At 47.6% G+C, this 22,221-nt stretch overlaps 2 protein-coding genes across 2 annotated transcripts; both read left to right on the top strand.

Annotated features, from left to right (window-relative positions):
• The first annotated feature begins 2,547 nt into the window (after positions 1-2,547).
• Positions 2,548-12,038, top strand: LOC127529827 (tapasin-related protein-like). The gene is made up of 6 exons (XM_051934760.1): positions 2,548-2,678; positions 5,315-5,635; positions 5,728-6,012; positions 6,085-6,353; positions 9,801-9,896; positions 10,210-12,038. Exons 1-5 carry the CDS (start codon positions 2,612-2,614, stop codon positions 9,804-9,806), a joined length of 948 nt encoding a protein of 315 aa, XP_051790720.1. The 5' UTR covers positions 2,548-2,611; the 3' UTR covers positions 9,807-9,896; positions 10,210-12,038.
• A 5,691-nt stretch (positions 12,039-17,729) lies between these two features.
• On the top strand, positions 17,730-20,285 carry LOC127529825 (uncharacterized). Its single transcript, XM_051934753.1, has 6 exons — positions 17,730-17,861; positions 18,119-18,454; positions 18,577-18,861; positions 18,949-19,215; positions 19,350-19,445; positions 19,736-20,285. The coding sequence occupies exons 1-6, from the start codon at positions 17,822-17,824 to the stop codon at positions 20,110-20,112; spliced, it is 1,401 nt and encodes a 466-aa protein (XP_051790713.1). The 5' UTR covers positions 17,730-17,821; the 3' UTR covers positions 20,113-20,285.
• The last annotated feature ends 1,936 nt before the right edge of the window (positions 20,286-22,221 follow it).

The following is a 22,221-nucleotide window of genomic DNA, read 5'->3' as shown; positions in this document are numbered from 1 at the left end:
TGTTTGTTTTTAAGGTCTGTGCAAAAACTTTAGAATTAAATCGTTGGTTAAAAAAAACAAAACAGAACCAGCTGGCTTTCCATTGGGAGAATTCTACTTTAAAAATCTTCAGCTGGGTCCACTTGCTATCGTCTTGATGTGCAGTCCAGAAGGCAGTGATGTGTTAAGGGAAACTTTCAATGTCTTCTGGGTCAAAGATGGTATCCCTGTTTTCATCCATCCATCATCCAACCCACTCTATCCTCACTACAGGGTCACGGGGGTCTGCTGGAGCCAATCCCAGACAACACAGGGCGCAAGGCAGGAAACAAACCGCGGGCAGGGCGCCAGCCCACTGCAGGGCACACACATTTAGGATCGCCAATCCACCTAACCTGCATGTCTTTGGACTGTGGGAGGAAACCCACGCAGACATGGGGAGAACATGCAAACTCCACGCAGGGAGGACCTGGGAAGAGAACCCAGACGGGTCTCCTTACTTCGAGGCAGCAGCGCTACCACTGTGCCACCCTCCCTGTTTTCAATAAAGTAATAAAAGTGATTGTTAAGTGACAAACAGGCTATCCTTTTAATGACTCTTGCTCTTTACTGCTGGACATGCTGATGGTCACTTTAATGTCCTCTGCATGGAGGAGATGGCAGGCTGATCTTGTATGCCACACTCCTTACGATCGGCACCTCTTACCCGATGAATGGGACAATGCGGTTCCCGTTTGTAGGATCACGGTTGATATTCTAAATTGTAAACGAGTTTTTCCTTGTCCATTTTAAATTAGTATTTATGACATTGGAAGTTTAAAAGTCGAGGCCTTTTTATGTTTCACCTGGAAAAGACTTAAAAATGGAAACCTGCTGACATCATTTAAATATCAGCCAGTCTCTGTGCAATCTCGGTCCACCTACTGTCACTTCTTATTCTCTGTACCTTTTTAAATTGATATTTTTAACCTTTGATATTAGGTGGGTTTTAAGAAAACGTCTGTGGTATTCATTTTACTGGCGAAATCTAAACATTTGAGATTGTTCACAGTAACTTCTTATAGTGCTGACACGAGAAGAGTAACAAACAAATTCTACTCCATACACCGTTGGAATGAAAAGTCCAACAATGGACAGCGTTGAGAAGTGTTCATTGTAAACTCTAGACAGTTCAATTTAACATGCAGCACTTCAAATGGTGTAACTTGAAGACTGGCAGCGTGGACACACACACACACACATCTCTCGTGTTAAACTGACATGACCGGCTTTGCTGTATGGGTGACGAATTGAACCCGCGTTTGGAGAAGGCAGCCGCAGTTGACATGCGCAGTTGTCTCGACTGATGAGAAATCGATGGCTGACCTGCTGAGGGCGCTGTATGAAAATCGTTGATGTCGGGAGCCCTTAACAAACGCCATTTTATTATTATTATTAATGACGTAAACAATAAGGCGTGACTCTGAGGGTATCAGTTGGATTCCTCAAGCGCCGAGGTGCACTAAACAGACACTTTCACAAACCCTTATAAATATCCAGCATTGTCCTACCTGGGTGACCTGCTTACTCCGCGTGAGTCACCACCACATTGGCCAGTCCGGGTGACCTCCGTACCCGAGCTGTCTGGGCACACGTCACGGACGTTAAAAAAGTGACCTGACGTAAGGGGCTCGTTAAGGGGTCCCTTGCTGTGTGACCATGTGCCACACTTACCGTTAACCACACCTGCCCAGGCCCGGTTCTAGAGGCGAAGCCGCCATCGTGCCATTTAATGTCTGCCGCCCCCTCACCCTATAATACCTTCACTCGTTTTCTAAACCAGTGTATTTAAAATTAGAAATTTTCGCAATTTCCTTAATGTCAAAAAAATTAAAGAAAATTACTTTGTAGGTAGAAGAAAATGACTTACGCATTTAACGAATCGGCAACAAGTTTAATTAATTCATCAGTAAAACTCCGATTAACATTACAAAAACTTTTGATTGATGTGCTGCCACAATTCACGTGTTGTGACCTTCCCGTTTATCTTTGAAGCAAGTTACCGACGTTCGACGGGAAAAGACGCGCCCCGCGCCGAGCCTGCGTTTTGTTGAGAGCGGCCGCCTCCGTGCATGCACCCTTTGCACGACCGGCAGAACCAGGCCTGCACCTGCCACCTACATCTCGGCCGCTCCTCTGTCGTGTCGCACGGTCAATTATCGGCGCTGTGCCTTCGCCGTCGCGCCTCCTGACCTCCGTAATCAGTTTACTGCTAGACAGCAGGGGCGCCAGTATTATTAGTGTTTACGGGTAAACCTGCCTTCCGCTCCATTCACCTCCAAACATCGAGAAGTTCCGCGTATTAAGACGCCAGACTGGCAGGGCGCTAATCAGAAGGCATCGCCAGGTGCGCAGCTGGACGAGAAGCCGGGCGATGACGACCGGGCGGCTTCTGCTGACCACCCTGCTGCAGTTCGGCAGACAGACAGAGCGAGTGAGAGAGCAGCCGCCGCAGCGCCCAGCGCGAGGTTGACTGGCGTGAGCTTTTGTGACCACGCCCCTTCGAGCGGAGTGGGCGTGTCCTCCCGCGTGATGATAAACACAGTCCTGAGGGTGCGAGCTGCTCAGTCGTGGGAGGGCAGATCGGGAGGAGATGCTGCGCTCCGCCGCTTTGGCCGACTTGAAGCCCCAGCTAGTCGTCCTCGTGCTCCTCGACACCTGTAAGCAGACTCGCCGAGTGATAGCTAAGTCAAACAATAAATGTCTGAATGATTGAAGGGGTTCCTTTAGGAAAGCGAAATGAAGAAGTGTCCGACAAAGGGAAGGGGCGAAATGGGCTCATTCAACTAAGGAGAAAGAATTGAGCAATCGAATTGATTTTTCTGATCTCCTAAGTTATTTGATCCATCAATTTTCTGTCTCCCTTCTTGCAGTTTAGGGGTTGCAGGGGCTTTTCTTGGCAGTGCCAGTCAGTTGGTGGGCACACATCTACTTCTGTCCTACTGCCTGCTCTAGATGTGGCCAACACATCTTTGGGATGCTGTAAGAAAACTGGAGTACCATTGGGTGGGGTAACCCACAGAGACATGAGAGAATGGCCAATCAGACGATGGCGGACTTGGGATTTGAACCCAGAACTCAGGACGTGGGAGGCAGGAAATTTCAGTCCTAAGATAAATTTTCATTAATTACTATTATCGATTATAATGTCATATTGCATATTTATATTTATTGACATAGAAGGCAAGATCAGGAGGCCTTCCTAACGGAAGAACTGTGGCGAGACGTCCTTCCAGGGATGTGTGCCCTCCTATACACCGGGTGGCAGCATCCCTCAGATGGAGCCCCATTAGTGCACCTGCAGCACCGCATGGGAAATGTAGTCTTGATGGGTGGTCCTGTTGGGGTACTTGGGTGCCCCCTGGGGACAATCCCTTGTACTTGGGGGGGGGTTCAGCCTGACTCAGAAGTGCTGGTTGGTGGAAATGTTGTTGCACTGGAGGTAGTCCTAGGGCCAGGCAGAAAAGCAGCAGGTCCACCTACCCCAGGTGAGTCAGTCAGGAGTGGAGTTGGGCGGTGGAGGAGAAAGCAGAGAAGGAACTAATAAAGGAGGAGGAGGAGATCAGTTTGTGCACAGAGCCACTGAAAAGATGTTTTGTAAAATACAAAATCTAGTTTACTTGAAGCCAGGATTGCGTGTTTGTAGTTGTGTCACAGGTTTGGGACTTTGAGACGCCCCCTAGTGGTGCACACGTGATGATTAGTAGATGTAAAGGTAGTAATATGTAGATAAACAGATCGTCAATGTCAATGTTAGATGAGCTGCCACCTTCTGTGTGTTTGGACCTGAACTTTCTATTCTTTGGTTTGGGTTTGGTTTCTGTGATCTGCAGTGGCCCTCCACCCTGTTCACCTTCTCCACCGATGACTTGAATGGACTTTGACTGTGCCTATGTGACAAAGCTCCTACTTGATGTCTCATCTCTAGAAGTTGTCATTGGGTGTTACAAATAAGTTATCATCAAGTTTCCAAAGTTTAGAGGTCTCCCTGAACACTTCATCAAAGATGTCCCCCACCCTTAGTTAGGAGGTCTTCATCGAGGTGTCTGACCTGATGTCATCGCAGACCTACATTAAAGTCCCTCTAATTGGCAAAACATCCTAACCTGGTGTCTCCATTTAGGTGGTTGTACCAAGTGCTCCATCAAAGACATCTCACCGTAGTCACCTGGCATTTAGCTAGGGAGGTCTCTCTCTAGGTGGTCCATTAGGGTGACTTACCTGGGGCTACAGCCAAGAGATCTTCATCAAGAATTAACTGTGAATAACACCCTTGGTGCTCTTGGTCCAAAGTTTATTACCCACTGTCCCGGTTCGGAAGCTCTCATTAGGTGTGTCATTGAGGGTCTTACCTCAGGTCCTTAGGAGGTACTCACTAGTCATGGGTGTCTCACCTGATATCCTAGGTCTACTGGTTCTCATCTGGTTTCCTGATTCAGGAGATCTCATCTGGTGTATCATTCAGTGTTCTTATCAGGTGTATGTCACAGGGGTCTGACCTGGTGTCCCAATTCTGGAAGTTGTCATTGGGTGCCACAAATAGGTCCTCATTGGGTCTCACTAAGTGATCCATCAAAGGAGGAGGTCCTCGTCCAGGTGTATGTCATGAGTGTCTGCCCTGATGTCCCAAACAAGGAGGTTCTCATCAGATGTGCAAGCTTGACAGGTCTCACTTGGTGGTCTATCAGTGACCTCTCACATTAGTCACAAGGTGTTTAGCCATGCAGGTTTCACCAGTGACCCAGTTCAGGTGGTCTCATCTGACGCTTTCTTAATTAAGTCATTCAGTTCGACTTCTTAAGAGGTCTTCAAGAGATGTTTGTCATGAGTGTCTGACTCGATGTCCTGACCCAGTAGGTTCTCATCTAATGTCCCAGTCTCATTAGATACTCCAGCCAGGGCAGTTGGCTTGGCATTCCCAGTTCAGATGTGTTCATGAGATTTTCAATTCCAAATATCTCCTCTAATGCACTTATTATAAAGGTCCTCACTTGATGTTCCAATTCAGAGGGTCTCATTAGCAGTTTCCTCAGGGGGTGGTAGTGGTGGATATCACACTTGTGCTTCCTTTCACCTACTCCCTTGTTTTTTTATCTTCATCACCTTCTTGCACCAGAGTTATCTTTTCTTTGCCCCATTATCTCCCAGCCTTCACTGGGATGGTGGCTCTCGCTCTGGGCACTTTGCTGGACTGTATGTTCACCTTGTGCCCGAGTCCCTGATAGTCTTCCTCCTTTCTGCTCCTAGTCCTGACCACTGTCACTATGCTCTATGTGCATCTTCTTCATTTTTAAAGGTGTTAACTGTCTTAGCATCACCACAATGTCCAGTCCACTCCACACTGCCATCCTTCCATGTAACTTCACTCTGCTGCCCGGTGATATCAACCTGCGGGAGCTGAATGTTGTCTGGACAAGATGGACAATGCCAGTGGCACAGTACATTGGAGGCAAAGTGACCAGTGGCTTAAGGTTCAGTCTGAGAGAAGATCGCTTGAAGTCTGGGGATGCATCTCTTCACCTGAGTCCAGTGTCCATGGAGGATGAGGGTCAGTATCTTTGTCAAGTGCGATACCGAACAGAGAAGATGGACATTGAGGTAAACCTGACTGTGAGAGGTAAGTGCTGCCACCCAGTCCTTCATGTGAACTGAATGACCGCCCTGTTCAGGTCCACTTCGCTGACTGCTGAGTTAATGTGCTCTTTGAAGCTCCTCCACAGGTGCACGCCACCATCAGGACAGCCACCCACGGGTCTCAAGGGGTTGTGAACTGCAGTGCCACAGGTTTCTACCCTGAGGGCATCAAGATTGCCATCCAGCAGGACAGAGAGACATTGAAGAGCGAGAGTCCATCTGCTCGGAGAGAGCTGGATGGGACCTTCAGCGCCTCAAGCATCTACACCTTCAACTGGACCACCAGGGACAAGGAGCTGTTCATCTGTGAAGTGAGCCACCCTGCTCTGAAACAGCCAATCAGGAGAGATGCCAGGGCAGGTGAGTGGGCGACACTTAGGGGAGCTAGATAGTGGACAGAATTGTTTGATGGACTCTCTGCTTTCTTCACAGACTCTTCAATCCTGCTGCTGACCAACGCCGTGCCCGGGGTAAAGAGCGTGGTAATCTGCCTAAGTCACCGAACCCAGGAATCTGTGAGCAAGATCATCTGGAGGCAAGGTGACACCATTGTACTGATAGACAACCCAAATATCCTGATGACCGTCGACGGGCACATGTCTGTGATGAGCCGCTACCCGCTTCACCCCCGAGTGGCCAAGAGCAGGTGTCCTGTGAGGTCCACTATGAATCTGGACGTTCTGAAAAGAAAATTGTGCAATGTGAGTGGATACTGCAGAAGACCTGCATTAAGAGGTCCCACAATTGGGCAGGGCTTACATGGTGGAACAAGGCCAAGGATCCTCAGCTGGTGGCTCCATTCTGGTGGTAGCACAAGGTGCCTTATCAACGACATCCCATCTTGGTGACCTAGCATTTAGTCTTGGATGTCTCTCTAGGTGCTCCAATAGGGTGTCTCACCTGGTGTTTCAGACAGGAGCTCTTCATCAAGTATAAACTGGGGGTTACTCACCTGGCGTTCTTGGTTCAAGGTTCATCACCTGTTTTTTCCAGACCAGGGGCCTCGTGCATAACGCCGTGTGTAGAATTCGCACAATAACATGATGTAAGCACAAAAGCTGAAATGTGCTTACGCACAGAAAAATCCAGATGCAGGAATCTGTGTGTTCGCCAACTTCCGTATTCTTCTGCTACATAAATCCCGCTCAGCGTGGAAATAAACACACGCGCTTGCTGTCCCGCCCCAACTCCTCCCAGAATTACGCCTCTTTGAATATGCAAATCAATATAAATAGCCCTTAAGCCCAGTGGTCTGTGAAAAGGCAATGGCAAAAGCACGGGGTAAAATAGAAGAATTTCAGCGAATACCAAATGGAGGCAAAGAAAAACGTACTATTTGTTGGTTTAAACAGTTATATAAGCGACAAAAGGAAGTTGATCGAGTGACATAGCGTGTCGGAGAAACTCAAAAGCTCAAGTTCACAAAGTCGCACAGTGCCCAAAATAAAAAAGAAGTTGTCACATATCAAAGTCGGCGTGAAAAGGCGACTCGTAGCCCACCGTCTGAGTGTCATATGAAAGCTTATTAGAGTACAGAGAAAAAAAACAGGAACACAGTGGGAAAAAAGCACGAAATGTCAACTTTAATCTCGTAGTTTATTTTGTCATTAAAGTAGAATGTCATATACTTCATCTTAAAATCGTTTACTTTACTAGTTTCTCAAATCCCATTATAACTAAAGCAGCACGTTAAATGCTTTGTTGTGTATTTGATCTTCTATGTGCTCTGTGTGTGTCAATCACTACGTGCTTCTGGTCTTTCTCTTCCTCCGACAGGACACAGAATCCATGACATTTGTGATATTACAGCTCTCTGAAAAAATTAAATACTGAGATGTATACATGATATCTTTTTCATGATAATAGGAGTTAAAGCATGTTATTAAACTTGGGAACACGGTGACGCAGTGATTAGTCGTGTCTCACGCAAGAGGCTTGCTGCGCCATGTGCGACCTTCAATGAAATATTTTATTGTAGCAGTACTGTCTCTTTCAAACGTACTAACCCCCAATTCCTGTCCTTACTTTTCTTTCTCCAAATACCCAATCGCCACACAATCAGCTCTGTAATAGACGTCAAGCCATATGTAAGCTTAGAACTCCGATTCTTCAAAACGTTTAAGGAACATGGAAATATCTTCGTAGTACGTCTTTAATTATTCTATCTGTCTATCCTTCCAGTGTCATGCCAGCTACAGCATGAATACAGCACGAGGCAGGAACAAACCGTGAACGAACATCAAGCTTCCTGCTAGCGCTGCGGCACCGTGTAGTTAAAGTTAAAGTTTTATCTGTATAATATAATAAATATATTTTTCTGCATTTCATCTTAAAAATGATATTGTCATCAAATGTAAATATGCACTTTATAAAGTGGCTCAGATTGTGCAATATTATAACTGTATCTCAAGTTTCCAGTGAGGTAATTGTACTTATACTGTAAGTACAAACAGTTCTACAAGGAGCACTTCATGAACTGATTGAGTGCGTTTAGAGTTCTTGGGATGAAACTGTTTGTGAAACGCGAGGTCCGTACAGGAAAGGCTGTGAAGCCATATGAGAGCAGTTCAAATAGACAGCATGGCTGAGGCAGCGAGTGCTTGGTGCTGTATACCGATAATTCTCTTTCCGATCGCTGTTAATCTGTCATTCCCCACTCAGATACAGTGATATAAATACTCCGAGTGGTGCAGTGAGAGTAATATGGAAAAAGATGATCTGCTGTGGCAACCCTTAACGGGATCAGCTGACAAAAGAAGAAGAAGGTGCAGTGAGAGGAACAACGCTAAAGCAGCTATGGTATTTGGACTAGTTTGACCATTCTGTGGACCATTATATTGTTACTGGTTAATTACAATCAGATGCATCAAACTAATAAACAATATGCAGTTAATTTCAGTGTATTTATAAAGTGCATCAGGGATGTGGATCTGAAAAAGAAAGGGTGACCACACAGGAACAGTTGCACTGCTCTGACGCTGGGTGCCACCAGTCTGCAAAACTGAGCTTAAAACTTGCGTACGACAGGGTATGAGTTACCATGGAAAAGTGCGTAGCTTTACGCCAAGTGTAGGTTTTATACATCGCGATTTGAACGTGGAAACGTTCTTACGCAACATTTCTGTGCGTACGCACCGTTTATACATGAAGCCCCAGATGTTCTCATTAGGTGTGTCATTGAGGGTCTCACCTCAGGTTCCTAGAAGCCTTTCACTAGTCATGGGTATCTCACCAGATACCTTAGGTCTACAGGTTCTCATCTGGTACCTTGATTCAGGAGATCTCATCTGGTGCATCACGAGTGGATTACTCGCAGTGATTTTAGGAGGTCCTCACCAGGTGTATGTCACGAGGGTCTGATCTGGTGTCCCAATTCTGTAAGTTCACATTGGCATCACAAACAGGTCCTCATCAAATTTCCAAATTTAAAAGGTTTCACAGGGCACTAAGATGTCTCCCCATAGTGAGAGGTCCTCATTCAGGGTGTATATCACAAGTGTTTTCTAAATCAGGAGATTCTCACAGGGTGTCCTAAACTCACAGGTTCTCCTCAGCTGTCCAAACTTGACAGGTCACACTAAGTGCTCCATTAAAGACATCTCAAAACAGTCCCAAGGTATTTACCCTGGTGTTTAGCCATGGTGGGTTCACCCAGTTCAGAAGGTTCCATCTGGCACTTCATGATAGGGTCATTCAGTTACACTTCTAAAGAGGTCCTCGGCAGATATCTGTCATGAGTGTCTGACCTGATGTCACTCTCATTGGATGACCTGAACCATCTGGTCTTCTGTCTCTTTAGATGCCCCCTCTGGGAAGCTCTCCTGGCATTCCCAGTTAGGAGGTCTTTGTGAGATGTTCATTTCTGGCTATCTCATTTGATAATCTTATTATTAATGTCCTCACCTGATGTTCCAGGTCTCAATGGCAGTTTCCTTTGGAGTTTCCCCAAAGGTTCTTCTGTGGTCCTCATCAAATTCTCAGTTGTGAATTTCATTCACATGGTGACCTTAGGCCATGGTGTGGCACCCTGATTTAGGTCTTTGGCAGGTGTTCACTTGTGGGGTCTCAAATCAGAAGACCCCGAGTTTGGACGTCTCACTTTGTGCCTTCACTCACCTGCTCTCTCCTTTTCTCTACCTAATGGACAGACATAGGAAACTCTCTGCCAATGGCTGCTGGAGTTGGTGGGTTCCTCTTACTCCTACTGCTGGCCCTTCTCTTCACCATCGTACGCCAGTCCTCAGGTGGGTCTTTCTAAAATGCATGGTTCCCCAATGCCACCTTGTGCCTGTCGTGCCACTCTGGTCTTTCCTTTCTTGCAGCATGTGGCCAGTATCCCATTTCAGATGTCCCTCTATTATGGAGGATGTTGTCACTGATCTGTATGAGTTTGTGTTCCCATTTTTGAAGCTGGGGTTCAAGATGTCCTTGTGTCGCCCAGTCCCGTGTCCAGGTTGGGCCCACTGCTCAGAGCTCTGGACCAATCTATTTTATGTCATTTGTGGACTTAATAATAGATACATTGATTGCCATCTTTTGGTCGTTTTCTTCTTTCAGTGTCCCTCTCAGCTCTTATTCCTGTGATGGTTGCAAAGAGAGAAACTCTGTCAATCACCTGCTCCCTGAGCGGCTGGTGTCTTGGGATGGTCTCTATACAATGGTACCTCAATGGCAAGAAAATCGAAATGCAGGTGCTGGATCATGAGAATGATGATGAAGATGAGAAGGTGTGGGTGTCCATAAGCAATGTCACTGACTTCTCCATGAAGAAAGGTCCCACCAAGAAGAGTTGCTGCCAAGGGGAGACCATCATCACCTTACAGTTCACGCCAGAGAACCTGGAGTTGGATGCCAATGTAATCAAGTGCCGTGCCCTCCACAAATTGACCAGGCGCACAGTCAGCTCCACTTACTTTTGTGAGACCTGAAGACATGTGACCTTTGCCTAATGGAGTGTCACAGGGAGCAGTTCCCAATGTAGATTGGGAGTGATGGTGACCAGGTGATCTGTGAAAATGGCAGCGAGTGGCCAATGTGAGCCCCAAGCCCCTTTACGTCTCCACTGTTGACCCTAACCTCTTCAGTCACTTTTTGTCCTCACAGCCACCTGGATTCTTGGCCCTTCCCACTTCTCCACATGTGACCCTGAACCCAGCTGATTTATCCACGAGTCACAGCCATGATGCCCAGTGCCACTCGGCCATTACAAGCCACCCTAACCACCCCAGCAGCCATTTGTTGTCTGTGCCTCCTCATCAGCTCCTCCCCTTTCAGAACTCCTCTCATGCAACGTGAGCTGCCATTTGCTGTTTTTAGCTCTGGCCTGGTCCTTCCAGTCATGACACCTCTAAGCCCCTCCTCTTTTCTAGTTTCTTCCATTTAACTGACATTTTTCTTCTTGTGTCTCTGAGCTCCGCCCCTCTCTTAACAGCCTGGGCACTTGTATTCTCCTCCCTTCTTTTGGCTCCTCACTTTACACTAACCCTGGTGTCATTTGATTTCTTTAGTTTATGCCTCCTCATCTGCTCCTCCCTTTTTCTGTTGGCCAACTGCATCAGTCTCCTCCCCTTTGCAGATTGTCTCATGTGACCCCTCTCCTTTGAGATGTAACTCCTCTATGCCCCTCCCCTCTTCTCTTTAAATGACCACACCCCATTTGGCTTTTTCTTGACTCTCTCAGCTCCACTCCTCTCTAAAACAGGCCTGACATTGATATGCTCCTCCCCTTCACTGGCTCCTCCCATATACATTAATTGAGCTGTTACCTGCCCACTGCTCCCGATTTCCTGTCATGTCACCTGAGGAACCCTGGATTATTTTGTAACCCCTCCCCCTGTTTACAGACAAAACACGACTATGTCCCTCCACGTAAAGCCCAGGTATTTGTATGCTCCTCCACCTTTTGGCTCCTCCCCTTTATACTATGCCTGACATCATTTGATTTCTATAGTTTATGCCTCCTCATCTGCTCCTCCCCTTTCCTCTTAGCCAACTGCATGAATCTCCACCTCTTGCACATTCCCTCATGTGACCTGAAAAGTTCTTGGATTGTTGTAGCTCCTCCCCTCTCCCTTGAGCGATGACTCCCACATTTGTAACTCCTCCCCTCTCCCTTGAGCAATGACTCCCACATTCTTCTCTTTAAGTGACTCCACCTCATTCGCCTCTCTCTGTCAGCTCCGGTCCTCTATTCATAGCCCTGGCATATGTATGTCGTCCTCCCCTTTATCTTTACCCTGGCCCCACCTGCCTTGTTCTCCAATGCCCTTCATCCTCATCCTCCTCCTCTGATCATCACAAATTGTTTAATAAAGCATGAAGATCAGTCTCAACACAAGGATTCTGCTTTATGTGCTCCCTTTACGAGGTTCAAACTTTCTAAGACCCCTCTGCCCCTCACATATGTTGTATCATGACCCCCATGTGCTGCACCTTCCTCAGGAGATGGAAAGACAGATGGACTGATAAGTAAGTGACCTGCGTCCAGGACAGAAGAAACTGCCCAGTATGAGAAGATGCTCAAAGCTTGTAGTTCCCCCCTGTACACAGCCGGTAAGCTTCACTGGAGTGACTGACGCAGATCAACCTCAGGACCAGAGTGAGCAGACCGTCTAGGCCACTCATTGGTGTGTCACTGTGGGACATAGTCCACACCAAAGGCTGGCCATTAGATGTCAAGCACTTCATGGTCTGTCACAGGAACTCGAAATAAGATGATGTCACCATACCTGACTGGGGGCTTCATTGTGGTGGTGTGGTAACAGTGACTAGTCCTCAAGTCTCTCCCACCACTGGTTATCTCCTCTGGTCTGTCTAATTTTCTTCCCAGTAGAGTCCAGTAAGACTGACCACACACTTCCAGTTAAAGCCAATAAACTGCAAAACAGAACTGACCAGAAATGAGAAGTGGAGACACCATGTGGGGGCAAGCAGATGTGACCCCACCATCATGTAGATTTATACTGGAGGTCAGGGCCACAAGGTTGAGCCACAGTGGTCACTAAGGCCTGCTGACCCACAGGGTGACCAGAGATTTCTGATATCCAACTTAACACAACACTTCTCTGCATCTGAAAACAATAAACCCAGAATTTATACAAAAATAATTTAATGAGAAAAGATAGTGAACAGCTGGATAACACAACACTTGAGATGTGGATGGGGTTTCCTCACGCTGCACCCTGGTCACTCACATTGGACTGACCGCCACATCTCAGTAGGCTTTTTCCTGTCCACTTTGGCTGCATGATCGCTGGTGCACAGAGCCAAGTGGACTTGCTGCCATCCGTCCACACACACCACAGTGGTCCAGAGAGATGAATCATCAAGCTGCACCCACAATGCTCTTCTGAAAAGTAATGGATGAACAGCTTTGAACCCCAACATGAGGGAATGACAAGGAGAAGTCCAGGAGGCGAGTGCCCCCTGCGCAGGAGCCCACAAGAATGAGCAGTCCAGGCTGACCCTGAGCTCCAGTCACGTGTCCAGTCAGTACCAGGCCCAGCAAACATTGACCAATGGGATGTAATGGATTGGGCGTGGCCTCAGAGTTAGTGATAAAACAGCGCAACATACAAAGGAAAATAACTTGTGCCTTTTATTTTATTTTTAAATTGCATTGAATTTATTAAAGGCCATTCCACACAATCAAGTCAGACGTAACAAAACTAAAATCAAATCAAATTAACTCCCACCCATGAGAAGGAGAGGAGGGCCAACAACACGAGCAAAACTCGAGAGCAGGAAATCAGTCAGTCAGTCAGTCAGTGCGTCAGTCATCGTCCAACCCGCTATATCCTAACACAGGGTCACGGGGTCTGCTGGAGCCAATCCCAGCCAGCACAGGGTGCAAGGCAGGAACAAACCCCGGGCAGGGCGCCGCAGGAAATCATCTGTGCCTTTTGAAGACCAACAGGACAGACGCAAACGTGAGAACAGAGAGAGCGGGGCTGACCTTGCTGGGTCCATAACGATACGACACTGTGTCTTATATAGTGCCTTTTAGCTCAGCATATTACCCTGCATCTCGTTTATGTCCAGATGTTGTTGGGTTATTTTTTAATATTCGCCTCCACCACTTCATTTGACCTTTTTTTTTGGTCCTGGACTTTTAAAGATGCAATGGTAGAAACGACTTATGGTGAAACGGCAAAGAGATCAGCGTCTGCTGCTGTTTGTCCTCCGACCTCCTGTCCATTTACTGACCACAAATCCGCTTTGAACCCACGCAGTCGGCGCAGAGTGGAGGACATTTTAAATCTGGAAATGAAGTGCAAAGTCAGTCGCCATCATGCAGGCTTGGAGTTTAAAACAGAAACACCCCTGAGCCCCCCCAATCAGAGGGCATATAGCGCCTTGATGTTTAGCTCACTCCTCTCTTCTCATTACCTTAACTCCTCATTTGGCTCTTGTGCTGAGTCGCACTGGCCGCCCAGCCATGGTTGGTTTCCCTCGATGTCACCAGGGGGTGTCAGGCTGCCCTGGACACACGGCCTTGACGGTGCTGTCGCTTACGTCAGTGTCACTCGGTCTTCTGCCGAATATTTGGACTCACGAGTTCCTCTTTCCAACCCCAACTGGCTAAACATTAGTTGAACCGAGGAGGCTCGACTGACACTCCTGGGAACGGCAGGAGGCTGAAGAACGCGATTGACTCGGCCACTCGGTCACTACAGCGGGTCAGTCCTACTTCGGCTGTCCGGGATCAGCTCTGACACCCGGCGGGCGTGGATTACGACAAGAGGGCGGGGCTCAAGGATGAACACCCCACGTGGGTTTACTGGCGCGCCGGACACACGTGCGGGGCTGCGGCGTTCACTTGCAGGTGGGACATGCGCAGGTGTGCTAACGTTACATAAATGGCTTCAACGATTTTAATTGTCGTTATTAAATCTAAAACTTACTTTCTTCAATCAATAAAAATAATAATACGTTTGTCAGATTAAATCTGTCAGTTTTTAATGGAAGGACAATCTGACAAAGAAGGAGAACCCAACTCGGCTCAGGGGCTTCAGTGCATTTTGAGCCATCCGGCATTTTCATTGTAGTGCAATAAACGGGTCTGAAAGAATGGCGACATCGTCCAGTCTCACACACACACTCGATGGACGTCCGACAAGAGAAGAGCGGAGCAACTGCGGCCACTGACCGTCTGGCTGCCCAAACACAAACGGCGGCAGCTTTCGTTTTCATTGGGCTCGAAAAATAAATACACTTTAGCGTTTTACAGGTTTAGGTCAACACACAAACTGCAATTGTACATTCACGTCTTCTTAAAAAGCCACTGCTTTAGATTATTTGCTCTCAAATCTACAGAATTTACTATTTTTGATATCAGATGTCAACGAAATGTGAAATATGGCCAGAGGTGCCCAAACGTTTTGTATGTGACTGTAATTATATAATAAAGTAGACAGTTAGCTGGACAGATAAGAGTTATCAGGCAGGGATGGACTGGCCTCCTGAGTGGACCCTTGCCTGGTCAGAAGCCCCATTTACTGGAGGGACAGGGCTGTATAGTCACCTGTGTTGATAGTCTGTCTATCTGTCTAATATATAGTGCCTTTCACATTACGTATAAATCTGTCCATCACTCTGTTTGTGAATGACCATGCTGATGGCCCTTCCAGCAGACACAAAATTTACAAAGTGGTCAAATGTCCATTGAAGCTTGCTTTCTGTCTGATTACCATTTTGGGTTTCACTTTTCTTTAAATGGCGTCTTCTTCCAGTTCTTCTTGCTGGATGGCCGGGCGCATCCTTTGAAGACCTTCGTAATTATTTGTAGTAAAGCAGGCTAATAGAATGTGAACAAAATGCACAACACCGGTAAGGATATGAAATAAAAAAGAAGTATAATTACTACAGTCGTCAATGACATTCCAACACAGATGAGAAAAAGGCAAAGCACAATAATGAACGATCAGCCATCCACAAAAGAGCAGAAACGAATAAAAAATGTGAACAAATGTGAACAAGAAATAGAAACACGAGCAAAGACCAAAAGGGCTTCTTTAGGAAATGAAGTGGCGCCTTGCTGATCTGCCACTTGCCAGTCATAGGGCTGCCCTTGGGCTCCAACCTCCTCCTCCTCATCATCATCTTCATCAGTAACCCCGTTGTGTCTCTCCCACTCCAGACTGCCATGGCGGCCGCCTCTCCCTTAGACCTGACCAGACTAATGTTGGCTTCTTCCCTGCCTGATCGCGGTGGGCTTTTTCTTTTTTTGTTGTTTTCTAAGAATAAATGGAGCGTTTCAGGTCCAGTCTGTGGCACATTCCCAAACTGTTTTTTAGTTTTAACACACGTATTATTATTAAGCCAGAGGTCCTCAAACTTTCCTTACAAAGCTTGACTTCTTAACAGGCTGCCCAATAAGAAATCAGCAGATTTCATTGAAAAGGATACTCAACGTTAGGTCTACCTGAGGATGGTGTCAACATTTGTTTAATCATTTTTTTAATCAAATCTTCATAGAAAACACCAATGAAATACCACAATGGACAGAGAAACGAGAACACATTTCTAGAAGAACAAAACCAACTGTCCCAACCCGATGTGCTTGAATAATTATTAAAAATACCCAATAATATTACTCGAACAAACTTCTAAATTAAATTGTTCATTTCTTCCATTAGTGAGTTAGCTGATGCTATCTGAGATAATCGAATTTCTCAGTCAGAAGACACACGAGGCTACTGTCCATCAGACGTCCACCCTCCGGTATCCTAAATAAGAAACACACACACAGGATGAGTCAAGAAATGGTGGCTGAGCAGCCACCTTGCCACCGAAAGCCTGGGAGGCCGCGGTCTGAAATGGTGTGCACCCCGACTCTTGAAATGTCTGTCTGATGTGAAGCCCACAAGAGGCCTCGTAAAATCTACACACACGGTGCACAGGGCACTGACGCGTTCCCATTTAGCTTAAGAGCCCAACTGTGGCAGGATGGCATGTCTGCCCAGCAGGTCTCTGCTAAGAAAGGACAATTAAACCGATCCCCTAAAACATAAAACTGAAACACCCCAAAACTCTCACAAGCAAGCTGATGGATTTCACTGAAATTTGGTGACATTAAATAAAAAAGAATGTGAAATTGTGTTCAGTAAGTTTAAAGGTAAGCAGTGACTAATAACTATATTAATATTATTATGTGGCTGACACTTTTACCCAATTATAAATACGATGAGCTGCTGCATTTCGTTTTGTAACTGGAGCACAGCCAGGTGTTTGGGGGTCACACAGTGTCAGTGGTGGGATGTGAACCCACGACCTCGGGGTCAAAGCTTTAACTGCTACACCACTGAGCGCCATTTACAGCAGCCCTTTGTTAAGAAAACAAAACAAACACGTAAACATAAACCTTAAAATTGAAAACTCTTTGATTATTTCGGCACTGTAACTTCGGAAACTTCCTGGGCGAAGTCAGAATTCTAATAAAATGGCTTGATGACGCGACAAAGACGAGCCTTAGCATACAGCGCCCTGCTAACCTAACCGTGTGGAGTCATGAGCGATGCGAACGATTTGGGATTGCACGTCGGTGCCATCGTGCGGAATCCCCGGGCAGCTTGCGGCCCTTACCACGTTGCGAATCCCCGCCGATTTTCTAACAAATGTTGCGGAGAACGCGCGAGCCCAGCAAGCCCAAACCCACCGGCGGATACTGAAGAGGAATCGCGCGAGTCACCGCCGCCGCGCAGCTTCATCGACCGAAAGTTATTTGAAGAGTCAACGCCTTGTGACGCCGACTTAACTAAACAAGCGCTGACCTTTTTATTGCTTTTAATTAATTGCCGTTCTGCTTTGGTCGCGTGCCGCCAGCTGTCACTTGTCAAAAGACCGCGCGGCTCGAAAGACGTGACATGTGTGACCGACGGGCTCAAGAGCCAATCACCAGTCGGGATGTCGCGGCGGTTCAGCACTATTGGCTCTACTGTAAAACGAGTCCGAGGAGGTTCGTCCTATCGGGTGCCTGCCCGCCTAATGCTTACTCATGGATAGGATTCGCTGCCCCGTCTGTCGATCAGGGGTTTTGCGTCCTTTTTCATGTCTCCCCGCCCCCTGATGGGCGTGTCCTCCGCGCGATGATAAGCTCAGCCGTATCTGCCTCAGCCGTCCAGTGGAGCGCCTGCTGCGCTGCGGGAAAGCAGATCTTTCTGCTCGGCTGATGAAGTCCGTGCTGCCGCTGTTTGTGCTCCTCCACACCTGTAAGCACGCACTGTGACGCTTTTATAGCGCCGCGCACCCCAGTCAATCCCATGCTCTTTTACGAGTCTGTTTTGTTGCACACCAGTGACAGGGCAGAGGACTTCCCGATTGTTTGTCGCCGGTTATTATTCTCCTTATTCTGTCTCTGCTCTCTTTATCCATATTGTACTGGTTTTACCCGTTCTTTTTGCTCTTGCTCACTGGTTTGTACCCATTCCGCTGCTGGTCTCCCATCACTGTGTCTTTTTTCTCTCAGGTGCCCAGAGCTTCAGTATTCACATAGTCTCCAGTCCCCTGTTTGTCACTGTCCAGTCTGACATATGGCTTCCATGTAATTTCACTGGCTTGTCCGATGATGTTGATTTTCAGAAGCTAAAAGTTACATGGACAAGACAGTCAGTGCCAGTGGCTCAGTATAAGTGGGGCAAGGTGTCTGGTGGGCTGAGGTTCAGTTTGCAAGAAGATCGTTTGAAGGCTGGCGATGCATCTCTGCACCTGAGTCCAGTGTCCATGAAGGATGAGGGTCAATATTGGTGTCGTGTTGAATATAAAGCAGAGAAAATGGACAGTGAGGTCTACCTCAGGATCAGAGGTAAGGGCACCACTTATGACCTACAGTAAATGACTTTGTCCAGTCTTAATGAGTATGAGCCTGAAGTGGCCAGTAGATCCTTGTCCACTCAGCTGACCAGTGAGTTAGTGTCCTCTTTAAAGCTCCTCCTCAGGTCCATGTCACCTTGAGGTCAAATTCACATGGATCTGATGGGGTCATTAACTGCAGCGCCACAGGTTTCTACCCTGCAAACATCAAGTTCACCCTCCGGCAGGGCAGCGAGATGTTGAAGTCCGAGAGTCCTTCAGCACGGAGTGAGCCAGATGGGACATTCAGTGCCTCAAGTGCCCACTTCTTCAATTGGAGCACCAGGGTTGGAGATCCGTTCTTTTGTGAAGTGAACCATGATGCTCTGGAAGAGCCAATCAGGACGGACTCCAGAAGAGGTCAGCGGGATTCTTTATTCTGAACAGCTGATACAGCTTCTCTGCCTGGTTATCATACTGCTGTCTGTGTCTGTGCTTTCTTTACAGAGTCTCCTGGAGTGCTGCTGACCATGGCAGTGCCAAACCTTGATAGCGTGGTGGTCTGCCTATGTGATGAAACCCAAGAATCTGTGAAGAAATTCATCTGGAGGAAGGATGAAACGATCCTCCTGATAGACACCCCCCACACCTTGAGAAGTTTGGATGGGCACAAGTCCGTAATGAGTCGCTACCGCTTCACCCCAAACGGCCAAGAGAAGTTGTCCTGTGAGGTCCATTATGTATCAGGGCTCTCTGAGAGGAAATTTGTACAGTGTGAGTGGACACCATCCCAGACTCCAGTCGGGAGGTCCACACTGAGTCTTTTGGGGAGGGTTGGGACTTACAGGTTGTTCAGTCAGGAAATCCTAATCAGATGTTCTCTCTCTCTGTCTCCTCCCTTTGGACAGACACAGGACACTCTCGGGTAAAGATTGCTGGAGCTGGAGTGGTCATCCTTATTCCTCTTCTCCTTCTACTCCTCATCATCGTACGGCAGACATCAGGTGGGTCACTTCAGATATCATATGCACCAGATGTAAACCTGGGCCTGCTTTAATCTAGGGCCACTCTTGTCAATGAGTATGTGGCCAGTGTCCTCCAGATTCGGCCCTCCTGGACAGACATGATCTCTGTCCAGACTGTTGAACCTCTCCTGGTGGAGCTTGATGTCACTGGACACGAATACTGGTCCTTCAGCATCCCAGGCTCAGCTGTCCAGCACGTCTCTTTCGAAATTATAGTCTTCTTCTTCTAATCTTTTAGTCACTTTACTCTGTCCATCTTTGTGTTTCAGTGTCCCTCACGCCTCTCATTCCTGTTCATCTGAGAAAGAGTGAAACTCATTCAATCACCTGCACGCTGACTGGCTGGTGTCTCAGGCTGATCAGTCTGCGGTGGTCAGTCAACGGTAAAAGAATTGAAATGGAACCTCTGGATGGTGAGAAAGGGGATTTTGATGAGAAGTTGTGGTTGTCAACAGACAAAACCACTAATTTCTCCATGAAGAAAGGTCCTACCAAGATGAGCTGCTGCCAAGGAGAGACTACCATCACCTTTAAATTCACACCAGAGAAACTAGAATCAGAAAACAGCCTGATCCGGTGCCGGGCCCTCCACAGGCTGACCAGACGGCGGGTGATAGCCCAGTACTTGTATGAAAGTAAAATGTGACTGACTGCCAGTAGGTGGTCAGTGTGGACCTGGAGTGCAGGATGACTTGTCATTAGGTGCTCCCCTCTTCCCTGACTCTTCCCCCTTACATGAGGCCACTGGTCCTACCTCTCACAGTCATGTGATCTGTAGGCTCCTCCCCTTTGCAGTGACCTTGACCCCATTTCCCCATTTTGTCTAGACTCAAAGCTTGTCCTCTCTATCCCCCCCATGACTCTTCCCTTCCCCCTCAGATGTTCCTCATGCCCCACCCAACTCTGATTTGCCTACATGTGTAATAAATGCTGAAGCCAAGATGTCCTCTGTGTCTGCTTCCTTTATTTTTCCCCTTGTTGAGGTCCACAGTGACTCTGCTTTCACCCCATTGCCCCCTTGTGTGTTACCCTTAGATCCTCAGAGTATTGGGCCATTCATCCTACCAAACCAAACCAAATGCCCCTTGGTAAGCAGCTGTCCAGTAAGATGACCTCGTCACAAAGCTGTGTGTAGCTCCATTACTGACCCTTATAGGATCATTAACCCAATACCTGCAGGTGCCACCCAGTACAGTCTGACCAGAAAGTAGTACTGGTGCCCTCCCAGTACCCAGCCTTTTATCTGATCTGTCCTAGTACAGACAGGGTGAGAACATGACCTGGCACCACACTGCAGCAGCACCCTCAAATTTCGGTCAGTCAGCCGTTGGCATCTGAAGGGTCAGGGGCATAAACGTGGGCTGTAAGGATCATTAACCCCCATCCAGAGTCATCTTACAAGGCTTCTTGACCTCAGATGTTGATTCCCAGTGATTTGGCTAACATACAGGCATCGATCCAGAGGGAGGCTCAAATTTCTTTAAATGCAGGAGTTTTGACATGGACCCCCACATACACCTCAGTGCCCACAGCAGACAAGGCAGTAAAGGGAGGATTGCTCAGTTTGCCACTGGTACATCTCATCTTCTCAGGTACTGTGGGAGATCCCTTTTATTACCAGTCTCTGGGGCTTTCTCTGCTGAGAAAATGACGAAACCCCCTGTAGTACTGTAGTCCATCTTGTACATCGGTGCCCAGCACTCGGTCCATTCAGAGGATTGTAACAAACATTCAATTGCACCCTAGCTGGCTGGAGTCTCCTACTGGTCATACTTGATTTACTGGGCAGAGCTGATAGTGAATTATGAATGATTGGTTATTCACCATTGGCCATCAGGCAATTACTGAGGACTGGGAGTGAACAGCCACCACTGCACATAAAGTGGGGTTCAATGGGATAAGCCAGCGCTCCATGTGACCAAGTCTGCTTTGGAGTATGTGACGTCGAGCCCCAACTTTGTCTGTCCCCCAGATTACTCTTCCCTCTCCTTTGCCCCCTCACCTCTCTCTCTCTCTCTCTCTCCTCTGTGTTGCTACCCACTTTAACTCGCCCCTGGCATTAATTTCGCGTCCTGTATTCTCTCCTTTGTCTTGCCCATTCACCTGTCTGCACATCTACCGCTTTCCACCATCACTTTGGTCATCCCGCTCCCCTATCCTTACTCCAACCCTTTGGTCACTTGTCCCATCATGGCCAGGGAGCTTGTGTACCACATCTTTAATAAGCAGAAGTCATGGCCTCTCCTAACTCCTCCTCTTTGTGCTTCCCCCCCGCCCACATCTATACACTCTCACTTACTCTTTCCACCACCACTCATTACTTTCCTGCTCCACCCACCTGTGTGTACTCCAATCTCTTCACACCACCAGTTCGGTGCACACCTCTTCTGCACCCTCCCCTTTATCCTGACACGCCCACCTCTCTATACCCCTCCCTCTTTCCACCACCACTTTGGCTCGCCCCTCTCTTTCTGACTCCTCCCCTTTACCCCCCCCCCCCCAGGTTTAGCTCAACCTTAATAAACAAAGCTCTGTGTTGATGAGGAATCAGAGTGTGTGTGTGTGCTTCCTTCTTTCCCTCACATCTCTCACCCTCTCATGGCTGTTCCTTGAGGACCCTCTAGGTGTGGCCCCTCCTTAAGCTGGCACACAGTCAGTGCTGGAATGCCTGGAGGACCAGTTGCCTGTCCCAAGCCCTACATCCAGTAGGGGTTCATTCCTCACCCCCAGAAATCAAACTGCATGACACAGGAAG

This window comes from Erpetoichthys calabaricus, chromosome 12, assembly GCF_900747795.2.
Source record: "Erpetoichthys calabaricus chromosome 12, fErpCal1.3, whole genome shotgun sequence".
In the NCBI taxonomy this organism is placed as follows: domain Eukaryota; kingdom Metazoa; phylum Chordata; class Cladistia; order Polypteriformes; family Polypteridae; genus Erpetoichthys; species Erpetoichthys calabaricus.
Note: the sequence above shows the minus strand (reverse complement) of the source record. Positions and strands in the feature narration are given on the sequence as shown.